The 13,418-nt window shown below is 41.6% G+C and overlaps 1 protein-coding gene across 1 annotated transcript in view; it reads left to right on the forward strand.

Moving 5' to 3' along the window:
- PTPRG (protein tyrosine phosphatase receptor type G) overlaps positions 1-13,418 on the forward strand; it is a 410,439-nt gene that overhangs the window by 375,543 nt on the left and 21,478 nt on the right. The window contains exons 16-17 of the mRNA XM_064519114.1: positions 1,810-1,901; positions 12,488-12,584. Coding sequence (XP_064375184.1) covers positions 1,810-1,901; positions 12,488-12,584 — 189 coding nt within the window. The remainder of the gene's footprint in view (positions 1-1,809; positions 1,902-12,487; positions 12,585-13,418) is intronic.

The raw sequence follows: 13,418 nt of genomic DNA on the forward strand, positions 1-13,418 counted from the left end.
TCTTGGCTGCAAAAATATTAACATCTATGTTGTTATGAGATGATGATATTCTCAATATTACATAGAATAAATGTTAGCACTTAAATATTGTAGAATGCCAGCATTTCTGCATGCTGCAGCTTTTTACTAAAATGAGCATACACTTGTCAAATGTTTGGAATTCTTTATTATTCAGTAAACGAGCATGTGGCTAATTAAAGTAGCATTACTGTATTGGGAGGTGATCAGATTGCAAGCGTATCTTCAACAATTGCCTCTTGTAAATAAAATAGAAAGAAGCTGATTGAAATCTGAAAATGTCAATAGATGCAAAAAGCCACCCTGGAGCGTTACCTGATAAAATAAGAGTAGAGAAATAATGACATGGTCAATATTAACAGCCATCAGCTGGAGAGAAATCAGATTGTCAGGGCTGGATCTATAAAATTCTTGCCAAAGTAGAACCTCATTTACACATACAGATCTTCATACCCTTTGCTAAGAAAAGCATATGTGACAGCTTAGAGGTTTTAGCTGCCAAAGATCTTTCACTCTGAATACAGTAAATGTCACATCTATTTATTTATCGTTAAATTTTGCTAAGTATCTGTAGAAATATTTGGATTTTTTCTATCATAATGTAGATGTTTAAAAGGAAAAGAATCCAGATTATAATGCAGCTGTAGCACCAAACCATATGGCTGCTAAATGGGAGCAAAAATATACCACTGAATTACTGGGAGTAAACATAAACTGCATGCCTTCTTCAGAAGAATATTAAATGGGATACATAAATACCAAAATATTGCCATAAAATCATGCTATCAGACAATAGTAGCCATCAGGCAATAGATTATTTCACATGCTGAAAGTAATCACAGTTGTATAGCAATTTACATTTTCTAAATGCCAGACTGAAAATATTAACTAATGAATCTTGGCAAGCACAGTGTTTTCGCCAACTGCAGTGGTGGTTGTAACAACGTCTAGACTTCTTTTTCTGAGACAGAGAGAAATAAGACAAATATTCCTACACCCCACTTTTATTAGAAACTACCCAGGTTTCCAGGTGCTTGAAACAGTCTTGCTTGTCTTTAATTCAGTTCAAGCTTTTGATTTCTTTCTTTCAAGAAAATATTTGTGGATGATTTATTGGTATATTGCGTAGAATTTGCACTATGCTGAGCAAGAACAAATGGTCCCGTGGAATGCATATTCAATGTTATGAATGGTGTCTGGCACGGGAGAAAACTCAAATTAGTGTGGGTGTTGTGTTGCCTGTTCTTTTGCACAGAGATGGTTTCATGAAAAGTTCATTTGGATACTATATTATTATATAAAAAGGAAAAAGTCAGTAATTTGTCTGTTCCAGGAGAGAAGCCTGTGTCTCTGCTCAGTCTGGTAAAAACTTAATGGGGGCAATTGTCAACTGTACCTTCATATTCTGTGTCTTTTCTGTTTTTCTGACATGATGGGTAAGGGGAGAAGGCCCCTTCATCCCATCCACAGCTGTCTTCAAACTGTATATGGACTAGATGATCCTTGAACTTCTAATGGACTTGTAAATAAGCATCACAGGGAACAGATGCCCAGTATCTGTATTTGCAGTGTTTAGAATTAGAAATATAATGTGAAGAGCTTACCTCAATATTAGCCAGATTCATCAAGATTTGTTATTAGTGCATATTGAACTAGCTCTGCCCCTAGGAACTCAGATCCAGGCGATACTGAGCGAATGCTTTCTCTCCAGTGTGTGCAGATGATAGCATAGATCTTGAAATTTTACTTCTGAGACAAATAACAACTCTAAATCTCTCTCTCTTTCTACAGATGATATGGAAGCAATTCCAGTCAAGCAGTTTGTTAAACACATCAGTGAGCTGTATTCTAATAACCAGCATGGGTTCTCGGAAGACTTTGAGGTATGATTTAATGATCCACTGGTAAAATGGTGTTTGCCTGAAGTTAATTGCATATTGATAGTAAGGGGCTGTGTGACATCCGTGTGATGCTGTCATGACAGAGGTAAATGTGATGCTCAAATGTAGAAGAAGAACAAGGGAAATACCAATTTGCTACCAGATATAAGTAATCTGAGACTGGATGCTCATAGGTGGTTTCTAACTATCACAGAGCAAGAGTCTAAGTAAGGTAGCCTTCTATAAGAAGTAGTTAGTGCCTCCAAGAGGTACTTACCAGGTTTCTATTAAATTCAAAAAACTGCCTGCCATCCCAAGGAAAGATATGATGATGCAAGGAGCTGTTTTTAACTCCATGCTTCTGTTATATGTAACCTGAAGCTTATTTTACTCCTTTTGGCCCAGAATTTGCTTTCTTTAGTCACATGGAGTAGTCCTTTACCATTTGAATAACCCAAAAGGAGCAAAATAGCACTCCCTATGAGCAAGAGTAGTAGAATTTGGCCGTTTATGAACCTCCCAAGCTATGGCTGCGCCTCCTGTTCCTGATGAGTCAGTTCCTGAAGTCCTTGTTCATCCTCTGTTCAATCAGAGAAGATTGCTCTTTTGTCATTGCTAGTCATTGCTATTTTTGTTCCAGTAAAACGGAAGAGAAAGGCTTCAGGGCTTGGCTGGTAGTATTTACTTAATACGACTATTTTAAAGTTTGTGACTTGTTACCATTTAGGACAGACTCTGACCTCTGCTGCTACAAAGTTGAGGCAATTCCAACGAAGTGAAGCATTTTTCCACCTCTGGGTTACCAAACCCATGTTGTCTATGCATGGTAAATAACATTACGCAGTATGAGGAAAGACTGTAAAGTCAGACCCTAAAAAACACAAGCCAGTATTCCTTGGCTAGCTTTTCGGCGTTTCTTTCAGGCAGCCTAATCAGAGTCACAGCTGAACTTTTGGGAGTACTGACAAGCACGAGGAACCCCAGCGAACCGCATGGAGCTGCAGTGCTGGCTGCCCCAGCAGCCCAAGGAGATGTGTTTGCATTATGCATGTGAATCACAGGGGCAGCTATGCTTACAAACAAGGCAGTGAAAGAAAATAGGTGGCCGAATATCTACAGCTTCTTTGCTTACTGCAGTAAAGACAAGACTGTATGCAGGAATTGTTTTTAATGGGGTCATTTAAAACATTTATTGTTGCTGTTTGGTTACTGTCTATAAAGAGTAGCTGCTTTGTCTGATGCCTAAAAACCATTGTGTAAGTTAGAAACATTTTGTATTCATGAAGAAGGCAAATGTGTAAGGTGTTAAAGTGATTTAGTTCAATTGACTGCTGGCTGGATGGCTGAGCAGGAATATTGAGGCATTTAACAATGTTGCTGGTATTCAGGACAAACATTTATTCTCCAGGGAGCAGAATTTGATCAGGATGATCAAATGCGACTCACTCTTCTCAATTATTTATGAATTGCGACCCTGGTGCTATTCATCACAGCTGGGTTTTACACCATTTAATTATTCAAAATAATCAGCAACACATCTGTAAACTTGGTCTGGCTTTAAGCAGGCTTTGCTTCAGCTGTCGCAAAATCACTGCTATTAACAAATGTTGGACACCTTCTGCCCATGTTTCAGCAAAGAAAAACGCTGCTTTAATAGCCCTATTTTTCCCTTCTTTCTGGAGCTCCCTGCTGTGACTGCCACGTCGCGGCAGCTAGTCGGGAGAGGTTGGTTTAGCCAATTAGTCCTCTTCTGGAGAGTCCGGGGTCCCCTCGGAAGGGAAGTTAACCTCCTCCAACTGCACTCGCACGCCAAATTCGATTCTCCTGCTGGCTTAAAATTTGGAGTGTCTCCTTTGAAGGAAGACAGTATAGCCACTCCATATGTATTTCGCTATAGCTGGATTCTCAGCTTTCTAAAGGCTAAATGAAATCTCCTTTTCTGAGCGTAAGGAGAAGGAGTGGGAACAAAACGGTGGCTGTCGGGGATGAACGGTCTAGCTCCCACTTGTTGCCGACACCTCGCGGGCTCGATTTTCTTCTCCCTCATGGGTCACAGTGGTGGGGCTGGAGGGTGAACCCGGGATTCTCCACACACCCCGAAGGTAAATTTTTTCTCAGGTGCCTAAACTGACTCAGAAATCAGGATCCCGATTTTGAAAGTGGCTGAGGGATATGGGAGCCTGAGGTTACATTTATACAGCAGCTATTAGAAGCAGCTAGCGGTGGACCCGTGTCTGATCAGACCCAGCTGGGGTATACGTGCTGGAATCATGTCTGCCAGATAGAGTGAAACTTGGCTAATGTTTTAGGGAAAAACAGTGGGATTCCAGCTGAAACAGAAACTGTGTTACAGGGCTGCTAGCCTGAGACGGAAAATACCGCAGGCACCTCGCTGGAAGTGCAGAGTGGGTGCAACTTCATACCGCACATTCACATTTGTTTAAAGACACGTTAGCAGGTTACTGCGGTACCGGCAGACTTTATCCTAGATCAGGTTTTGTCTGCCCACACCGCTCTGACTTTCTGCCAGGACAGCTGTTCCCCTTCTTGCACATAATAGCGTAAAAGCAGCGCGGACTCCTCGTCGTGGAGTCTCGCTGGTTTAGCAGGGCTGGGATTGTGTGCTGCGAGCCGATCCGGATCGCGTGCACACTGCTGAGGGATTGGGCAGCACGCGTGCCCGCGCGGTGTCCGTGGTCCCCCCAAACCCTTCCTACCAAGGAACTTCTGTAAAATGGTCTGAAATTCTGGTCATGCAGGCTTTTTTTAAAAAAATCTACTTTTTACATCTAAAAGGAGAAGAGAAGAGGATGGCAAGGAGATGCTGAAAAAAATTGAATGATACTATAGAATAAATAAATCTTCCCAAAGATAGCAAGCACATGGCTTTTTTTTTTTTTTTAAGAAAAAAAGATCCAAAATATCTTCAAAAGTTGCTGTAGCAGGAAGTTTTATGATGGAATCTCTGAAAGGAAAGAGTAAGCTAGGAACCAACATTATCTGCCCTATGTAGAAGGTAAAAATTGCCCGTTGGTTTGTTGCTGGTTTGGGGGTATGTTTCTTCCTGTGTTTTTGGCAGCATGTTGCAGGTTGCATTGAGTTGTTTTTTGCATGGAGAAGATTCCTTTGGAAGTAAATTGTATGACGACTCCCTCCTCCCTCCCCTGAAAATGAGCTGTAACTACAGCTAAATATTTTGTGAATGTGCTTAGGAAGCGTTTTATGTACAGAGAAAAAAAGGACTTTGAACTCACAAATCTTTCCTTGGAAAGTACATCCAAAATGAATCCTTACTCCCTTTGGGGAATCATAATGCAAGTAACCAGCTTTATTGTCTGGTGCTAGCTAGGCTTTCTTGTGCTTACAGAATTGTAAAGGTTTCCTTTGAGTCCAATGAATTTTCAATATTTGATATAAACCAGAAATGTAAGGCCCAATTTAATACTGAACAACAAACAGGTTTTTAAAATAAAGTCTGTGTTCACGGGTTGTCAGTGCTGGTTTCTGATCTAACTCTTTGAACTCCAGCTTGGAATTCAGTCAACCTAGTAACAATAAACGTTCAAGGAGCTTTCTGGACTGCCCTTGCCGACAGCTCCAGCAACCTTGTTCTCTGGCAGGCAAGGCGAGGTGCCACGTTTTTGCAGTGCGTCCCTGGGCTGGGGTTCGGTGGCCCGTCTGTCCTGTGTGCGCGGTGGCAAGGCTGTGCAGAGGTTGGGAGGCTCCCTGAGCCAGAGATTGTATCTGGTCGTTGACTAGCCGAAGAACATATCGACATCATTATGTGTAGTAGTCTTTGATAGACCTTTCTTCGGCAAATTTCTAATCGTTTTTTGAACCTTTGTAGGCTTCTGGTGTCCAAAACATCCCGTGGCACTGAGTGCTATGATTTGTTCCACAAGAACAGACTTCCTTTTGGTTTTAATTCATGCCTAATAATGTCTTTCAGCGCCTCCTGGTTTTTACATTACAAAGTACATCCCTGTATCACCTCCTAAATGCCACGTATGATTCTGTGTGCATCCCTCGTATCTCCCTTTAATCATCTCTTTTCAAAACTGAAGAAGTCTGCACTATTTAATCTGTTTGTTTGAGGAGCTGTTCCAGGCTTCAGGTCACTTTTTCCCTCTGTACCTTTTTTCCTAACTTTACCATATCCTTTTTGAGGTGAGAAGGCCAGAACTGTGCACAGTATTTAATGACTGGGTTTACTGCAGAGTTATGCAGGGGCATGGTGATGTTTTTCTGTTTGGTTTTCCATTACTTTCCTCCTTCCTAACATACTATTTGTTTTTTAACAACCACTGAGTGCTCAGCAAACACCTCCAGAAAACTATCAGCTGTGACCCCAAGGTCTCTTCGCTGAATGGCAATAGCAAATTGAGAACCTGTCAGTGTGTATGTATAGTTAGGGTTGTTTTTCCCAAGTACATCACTTTGCATTTATCAACATTGAATTTCATTTGCCATTTTATCACTCAGCCACTCAGTATTGTGAGAACGTTCTGCTTCCCTTCACAAACAGCTTTTGTTCTAATTATCCTGAATAATTTTGTATTATAAACATACTTTGTCTCCTTTGCCATCCGTTTATGAATAGAGCAGGTTCCCTGTAAAGTTTCGCTGGCAAAATCTAACACTGGCAATTCCTGGGCTGTGAGTCCCATCTTCAGCCTCTTACTACATAAGTGGACTTCTCCTTTTGCTCCACAACAGATCGGATTTTCAGGAAACATTTTGTGAGAGACCTTTTCAAACACATTTTGGAAATCCAAATATGTTGTTCCATTCTAGACTGTCCTGCCTATGGACTTCTTCAGGGACCTCTCCACACGGTGTTAGAGGTGTGCACTAACTCTGCTCTTTATTACAGTTTCTGGGAGTTTGCCCCACAGAGAAGTCAGATTTAGTGGGCTGTGGTGCCTGAAATCCCTTCTGGATCTCTTTTTTAAAAAACTGATGTCACATTTGCCATTCTCTGTTCTCCTAGTGCTCAGCCTGATTACACAGGGCACGTGCCCTCCAAATTCTTGTACCAACAGGAGTGCGAAGTGTGTCCTCCCATGGCGATTTTTTCACCCCCTCCTTGGTCTGGCCTCATACAGAAATAAAACAGTAAGTTTTGTGAGTGCAGTTCTTTCCCTCTGAAAAAGGAAGAATAAGCCGAAAAATTGCCCCGTGCCCCCAAAGCTAGCTGTGAATATTTATACTGTAATGCTGTATTTGGGCTTCAGAGACCAGACAATTTTATTTACCTGCTCCCTAATTCCGGAGTGGGTTGGTCAGTGCTGCTGCAGGAGAGATTAGAGTAGGGGAACACAATCTCCGCAGACCTCTCTGCTGCCTGCAGCCACGCGAGTGCAATGATTCATTGCCAATTTGGAGTCTGCACAGGCTCGCTGAACTCGGAGGCAGGCTGTCTCGCTCCCTCATCACATAAATTGAAAATATCTTTATGCTCCCCTGGCACCTTCTTCTAAATGTCCTGAAATGTAAGAAAATAACATAAATCCATATCTTCAGCGATGTGGCAGGGATTCGCTAACGTTATTCGCGTGGTCGTCGCTGCTTGGGGCAGGAGTCGCTGGCTCTTTTTAACCGGTGACCTCAGAATCTTCTTCTCTCGTGAAGGGCAGCACTGGAGACGGAGATGGCACTGTGCTTTGCGCATTTCTTAAAACTAAAAGCACTGTGTGGTTATACTGGCATCCCTTTTAGATTGGACACAGCTTACATCAGAAATGTGCTATAACTGCATCTACCCCAAGAAATTCAGCAGTAGGAAGATGCCATTTCAGAAGCATGCAGCTTGGAGACTTCACTGCACTGGGAAAAGTCTTATAACTCTGGCCCCAAATTGCCATAATTAGGGGTATTCTCAGCCTCTGTGTTGCTGTACTGAAACTAAAGGGAAGCAGCACTGTGAAGGTGGAAGATGAAGGACTTAGTCCAGAAGAGGGTCTTCCTGGCGTTCTGTATTTTTATCTTGCTGCTTGACCTAGCCTGAGAAATTGATATTGTGAATTAACAGATGAAGTTGAGGAAAAGCAGTAAAAGAGACTCAGGTATCTGGGCTGTCTGTTATTAATTATAGCTCAACAGCAGCTCCCAGATTTTCTGCCTGGAAGCCCCACTCGAAAGAGCCATGTCCCTGCACAGGGAATGTGAGATTTCGTTCAGACACTGGCACCTCCCTGCCCAACGAAGGGCAGGATACAGCAAGAAAATGTTACTCCACCGTCCTCTGCTCTCTGGCGTGTGTGGACATCACTTGGGTATACAGGTTAGCTGTGTGCACAGCTCACTGGTTCTGAGTCGCTCACACTTGCATGAATTTTTAACCACCTATTATGATTCCTCCACTACTGTTGCTGTGTTCAGTCCTTCTGGTTTGTTTATTTTCCCCTTCTGTCTGGGCTCTCCCCAGCTACCTTTCTCCTGAGTGCCATCAGAGAGTTTATACTAGTGCTAAATTATTACAAAAATCTAGACTATTCCTGTGGGAGATCTTCAGATGCTGTTTGCTGTCTCTGTTGGTATGCTATCTTCATGTTTGCAGAGCAAACAGCAGGAGCACAACCACAGAATTCTCTAATTTGGGATTAAACTAATAGATCAGGAGTGATCTTAGGGGTGGAGGCACTAGCTGCTTTCATGCTGAAAAATTCCACAGTAAGATCAAAACATAGCTATGGATCTTCTCCAATTTAGTCCTTCAAATTAGGATCCTTTCTTTGTTCATGGTTCCTCCTCATTGCTATTCATAGGCTTTTACAGTTCAGCCCCTGCTAGGACATCTGCTGACGGAAGTAATGGGGAACAACAGCAGCACTGCGTAAGGCCAAATCAAGAGACCGAGTTCCTGCTCAGTCACTGTAGCAAAATTTCTTGCTCGCAACCTTATATTGCCAGCAAGACGCTGGAGCAGTTTGATTTTACACTTTAATGGAAATTCTTTGAAGTTTAGAAAAAACTAATCTGTAACTTGTTTCAGGAAGGCAATGAAAATGGGTCATTAAACGTGGGTGTATCAAATTCCAATTAGCATTAGCATGGGCAATATAATTAAAAGGTAAATTAGCCATAATAGTAAGAACTAGAACACTTTTTACAGTAACTAATGGTCAATTGAAAGCATGTACTTTGGTTTCTTGGGTTGTCGATGATAAGTTGAAAGGACAGGACAAGGGCCTGTATCCATTCATCTTTGGACAGTAATGTGTTCTGCAAAGTTAAACATAAAGAGCAGCAGCACACTAGCCAGCCACCATTAAAATCGGTGGAAGAGACTAAAGGGATTAAAGAAAGCAGAAGAGAAGACTGTGGAGCGGAAAAGTTTGCCTGATACGACTGGATAAATTACAGATATGGTGATAAGGGGAGTAGCTGTCCTTTTACTCCAAGGTGCCAGTAGCGGTTTTGTGTTAATTGGAGAAGACTTTGTTTAGGTTGCAATGAGTAGCCCAGGCACCAGAGCTGACCTGGTGGCCTGCCTGCAAGGTTGTAATAATAGTATAATCATGATGATGTTTTAAATGCAAATGAATGACTTGGTAAGTAGTAAGATTTAGAAATCCTAGGGTGTTAATTGCATTAGCATTAGAAAATGTTGGGAAAGTAAATAGGTAATAATATATAATATGGTAAAAAGGTATAATTAGGAAGGTGACTTTTTGGAGCTTTCTCCAGGGTGATATTTATTAACACCAGGCCATTGTGTTCTGCCAAAGGGTAAATTACTCTCTAAAAGCAGGCATAGGTAACAGACTGCAACTAGTCCTGTCTTCTTGCAGCATTTTGTGCATTGATGGGAGACAACCACTTTGGCTTTAATAACAAAGGAACGTAAACTTCTGCCTTACTGTCTGGGGTAGCGAACCTGTGGTTTAGTAATTTGCAGTTAGCATCTGGGGAGATGAACCCGGGAGGTAAGAGAGGGTGGATAGCCAACCTCAGTTCGCCGCCAATCTGTCCATTCAGCATGGCCAAGCATTGCCAGTCGCCAGCACAAAGTGAGATGTCCTTGGTCCCCTTCTCACCAGACAAGCTCAGCAATCCAGAGCACTGGTTGTGTCTTGGACTTGGTGGCCCTGAAGTTGAAATGGGCTTTTATTGGCTTATGTTGATTTTAAAAAAGATGGAAAGAGTTGAGGTACATTGGCAAGGGGGGGAGCTTTCCTTGAAGAGTCTCCTTTTGCTGTGTTGTGTGCGGGTATAGGGCTCCACCATTTTAGCAGTTTTTAAGAGTATTAAAATTCATTTATAATGTTAAGTTTTTAATAAAAGCCATTTTCAGATGATCACCTCTCACAGTGTAAGAGCTTCTTTTCCATTGCCATGTTTTTCACCATCTTAGCCTAATCTTCCTCTTCTATTAACTTTATATTGGCCAGCTGGGAACACTGTACAGTTGAAAAAGCAGTCGGCATCAACATAAAAAGGTTAATTAAAATGATTAACCCCCCTAACAATTCCCTTATGGAAAAATCCTATAGAAGTTAATAGGAAATGATACGTTTACTATGTAGTATTTAAACTGTTGGAGAGAATTCCTTAGCAGGGATGTAATTCCCTGTGAGATTCTATAACTTTGGGGAGTATTCTCCCCAAAACCTTACTGGGGTCATCTGTATTAAATTCTACAGCATTTGGCATAAATGTTTCAATGCTAATAACTGTTCCAAAAATAATTTTGTGGTGCTACAGGGACCTAGTGTTTGATATGGGGCTTTTCAGAAAAGGGGGATATTTTTTCGGAGTGCAGCAGGACCTGCAGCAGTACAGGAATGATGTGGCGTGGTTTCTAAATGCAAAAAAGTAAAACTGAGTTGCATTAAATCATACAAAAATGTAACTAATGCTGCTTCTGCATTTGCGATTTAGGCTGAAATGAACCTGCCTATCGTATAATCAAAAGTCCCTTGTTTACTGGAGCTGACAGGCAGAATTAGGGGAAGCGCACACTTTAATGTGATTTTTTTTTCTGTGATAGAAATGGAACTGTGAAAATTCTATTAGGGCCAGCTGAGAGTTGTGCCTGATTCCTCGTTGTCTTTGCTCAGCTCATCCCCTTGACTGTAGTACGCTTCTCCCAATGGAGGGGAGAGCGAGGGAAGCAATTGTTCATTTGGGAGTGCCATGTGGATATAAAAGCTATAAAATGTTCAAGGTTTTAGTATACTTTGCACTTTTAAAATGTAAATGCTGGGGAAGATATCAAAATTGCTTTCAACTCCTTTGTGAAATGTCTGCATAATGCTGAACTCTGTTACATCTGCTGTTTGTATAGCATTTCTCTTGATAATTTTTCTCTGTCACTTAGCTCGTGATCTTTGTAGCAGCTGTGAGCTTCTAATGACTTTCCCTCTTAGGCAGGTTCTATACTGTTATTTTTAAAGCTCGAAGTACAAAGTAATTTGGCACCTCCCCGTATAACCTTGGGGGAAATTAGTTCTATTTGGTGTGATTTCTGGGACCCACAAAAGGTTTGAATAAACGTAGCTTCTTGCACAACTTTGTAAACTGCAAATAGCAATATATTTTTCAAGTTTTTGTTTTAAAACTAAGAATATTTATGCTAATGCTAATGATAAAAAGCTTTTTGCTTTTTCAGAAAGATTGTATTTAAATAGATACAAGAAAATATTTCTTGGAAGTGGTATAGTATGTAAGATTTAGTGATTTACTTGCAAGACAGTCTCTGAAGTATGTAACTGTCTAGGAGAACTTGACCAAGGGGAATAGCTGCTACCCTCAGGGGCAAAGAAGAGACACTCTGTTGCTGCGTATGGCCCCGTATTCAGTTGTTTGATGATGCAAGTAGGTTAAGAACTAAAATATCAATGGAAATTAGGTATCTCACCTGCTTCCTCAACTAGACATACATCTGCATCTCTAGCTTCTTGAACAGCCGGCCTCAGTCAGCTGGGTAGATGTCTGAATGTACATATCTCCAATATGTATACTTGGACACAACCTTTTACCTCTTTCACTAAATCCTTTGCTGTTATTAGGTGTACTAGCAGTGGTATCTAAAACACTATCTGTTATCTTCACAGATCTATTCTATTTATATTTTATAAAAGTCATCCCTCTGCAGAGAACTAACAAAAGGTCAATGCAAAACTTAAATGTCAGAAACCCTGTTCTGAGGGGTTATAAGCAAATAAGTTGTCCAGTGCTCAGAAGTCTTCTGTAGAAGTGCTTTTGTGCTTAATTTTGTCTGCCACATTGTGGCTGCTCTTGCCTTTGACGGACTCTCTCTTCCCTTCCTGGGGGGTAGAAAGTGGTGTGTGGCAGGGGATGGAGCCCAGGAGACTGGGCAGAGGGGACAGTAGGCCCTCAGGGTGCCCAAAATGCATCTGTCACCAAGGACATGTAGAGGAGCGTAACCAGACACCAGAGAGCAGCTAATACCCCCTTGGTTTAAGCAGAATGAGTCCTACAAGGCAATGCTGAAAGACTATTTATTTAATCCAGCCATTAAGGTATTGATATTTTAAACCTGTTTTCCATGAGCTGTTGCAAAAGGAGATAAAGCTTCATTTTTGGACTGACAGATTTTCTCTTTGAATAATTTTGGTGCCTAGGAAGTGCAGCGCTGTACAGCCGACATGAACATCACTGCGGAGCACTCCAACCACCCCGACAACAAGCACAAGAACAGATACATCAACATCCTCGCCTGTAAGTAAACCCGGGCAAGAAGTGCAGGGAATCAGAGGGGAAAGGCACTCTCCTCTCCCAGTGTGTCTGTTTGTGACAGGTGACTCAAAGTTACATGACTGCACAGTAATTAATAAACATGTGAAAGTGTGGCTGAGAGAACCTTTTCCTACAGAAAGCAGTGGAAGTTTTGACTTCTGTGGGGCCAGAATTTTACTCCAGCTTTTTCTTTAAGATGTTTGTACAGTTTGATGGTACAAGTGTTGTTTTAAAAGTACCAGTTCAGTGTGAAACTTTACGGTGGAACAACTGGGATCAATTGATGATAAGACCTGTCTGCCTGCTAATCTCTGCAAACTGGCCTAAGGGAAGTGCATAGTGGAGCAAAGAGTTTTATTTATGATCCTTGGGATTCCCTTATAATCCCAAAGGTGCTAAATCTTCCCGCAGTATATCTGCTGTATTTCAAAGTGCTTCAGCTGTGTGTATGACTTGGGCAAACAATGATCTTTGTAGCATAGTGCAGGCCTTGCCTGTATCCCTCTGAGAACTGCAAATCTGGACTCTGCTCTAGAATGCAAATTATTGCAGGTCTGAAATGGAAATGCGATAACTTTTTCCATATTGTTCTCTGATGTGGAATGAATGGCAGATGCAGCAGTCACTGTGGTTTAGCAACAAAGCTGGAGAGCCACTGATACAAAGCTCACAAGGTTTATCTTCATTCACGGTACCATTGCAATAAATCTGGAGTGTTTTGGATGGCATAGGAGGGAAATGCATATCTCTGATGGATTCTCAGAAGTGAACAAGGTGCAGGCTGAGGACCAATTCCCAGATCTGTAATAGACCTGC

The sequence above is a fragment of the Dromaius novaehollandiae genome, chromosome 12 (assembly GCF_036370855.1).
Source record: "Dromaius novaehollandiae isolate bDroNov1 chromosome 12, bDroNov1.hap1, whole genome shotgun sequence".
NCBI lineage: Eukaryota > Metazoa > Chordata > Aves > Casuariiformes > Dromaiidae > Dromaius > Dromaius novaehollandiae.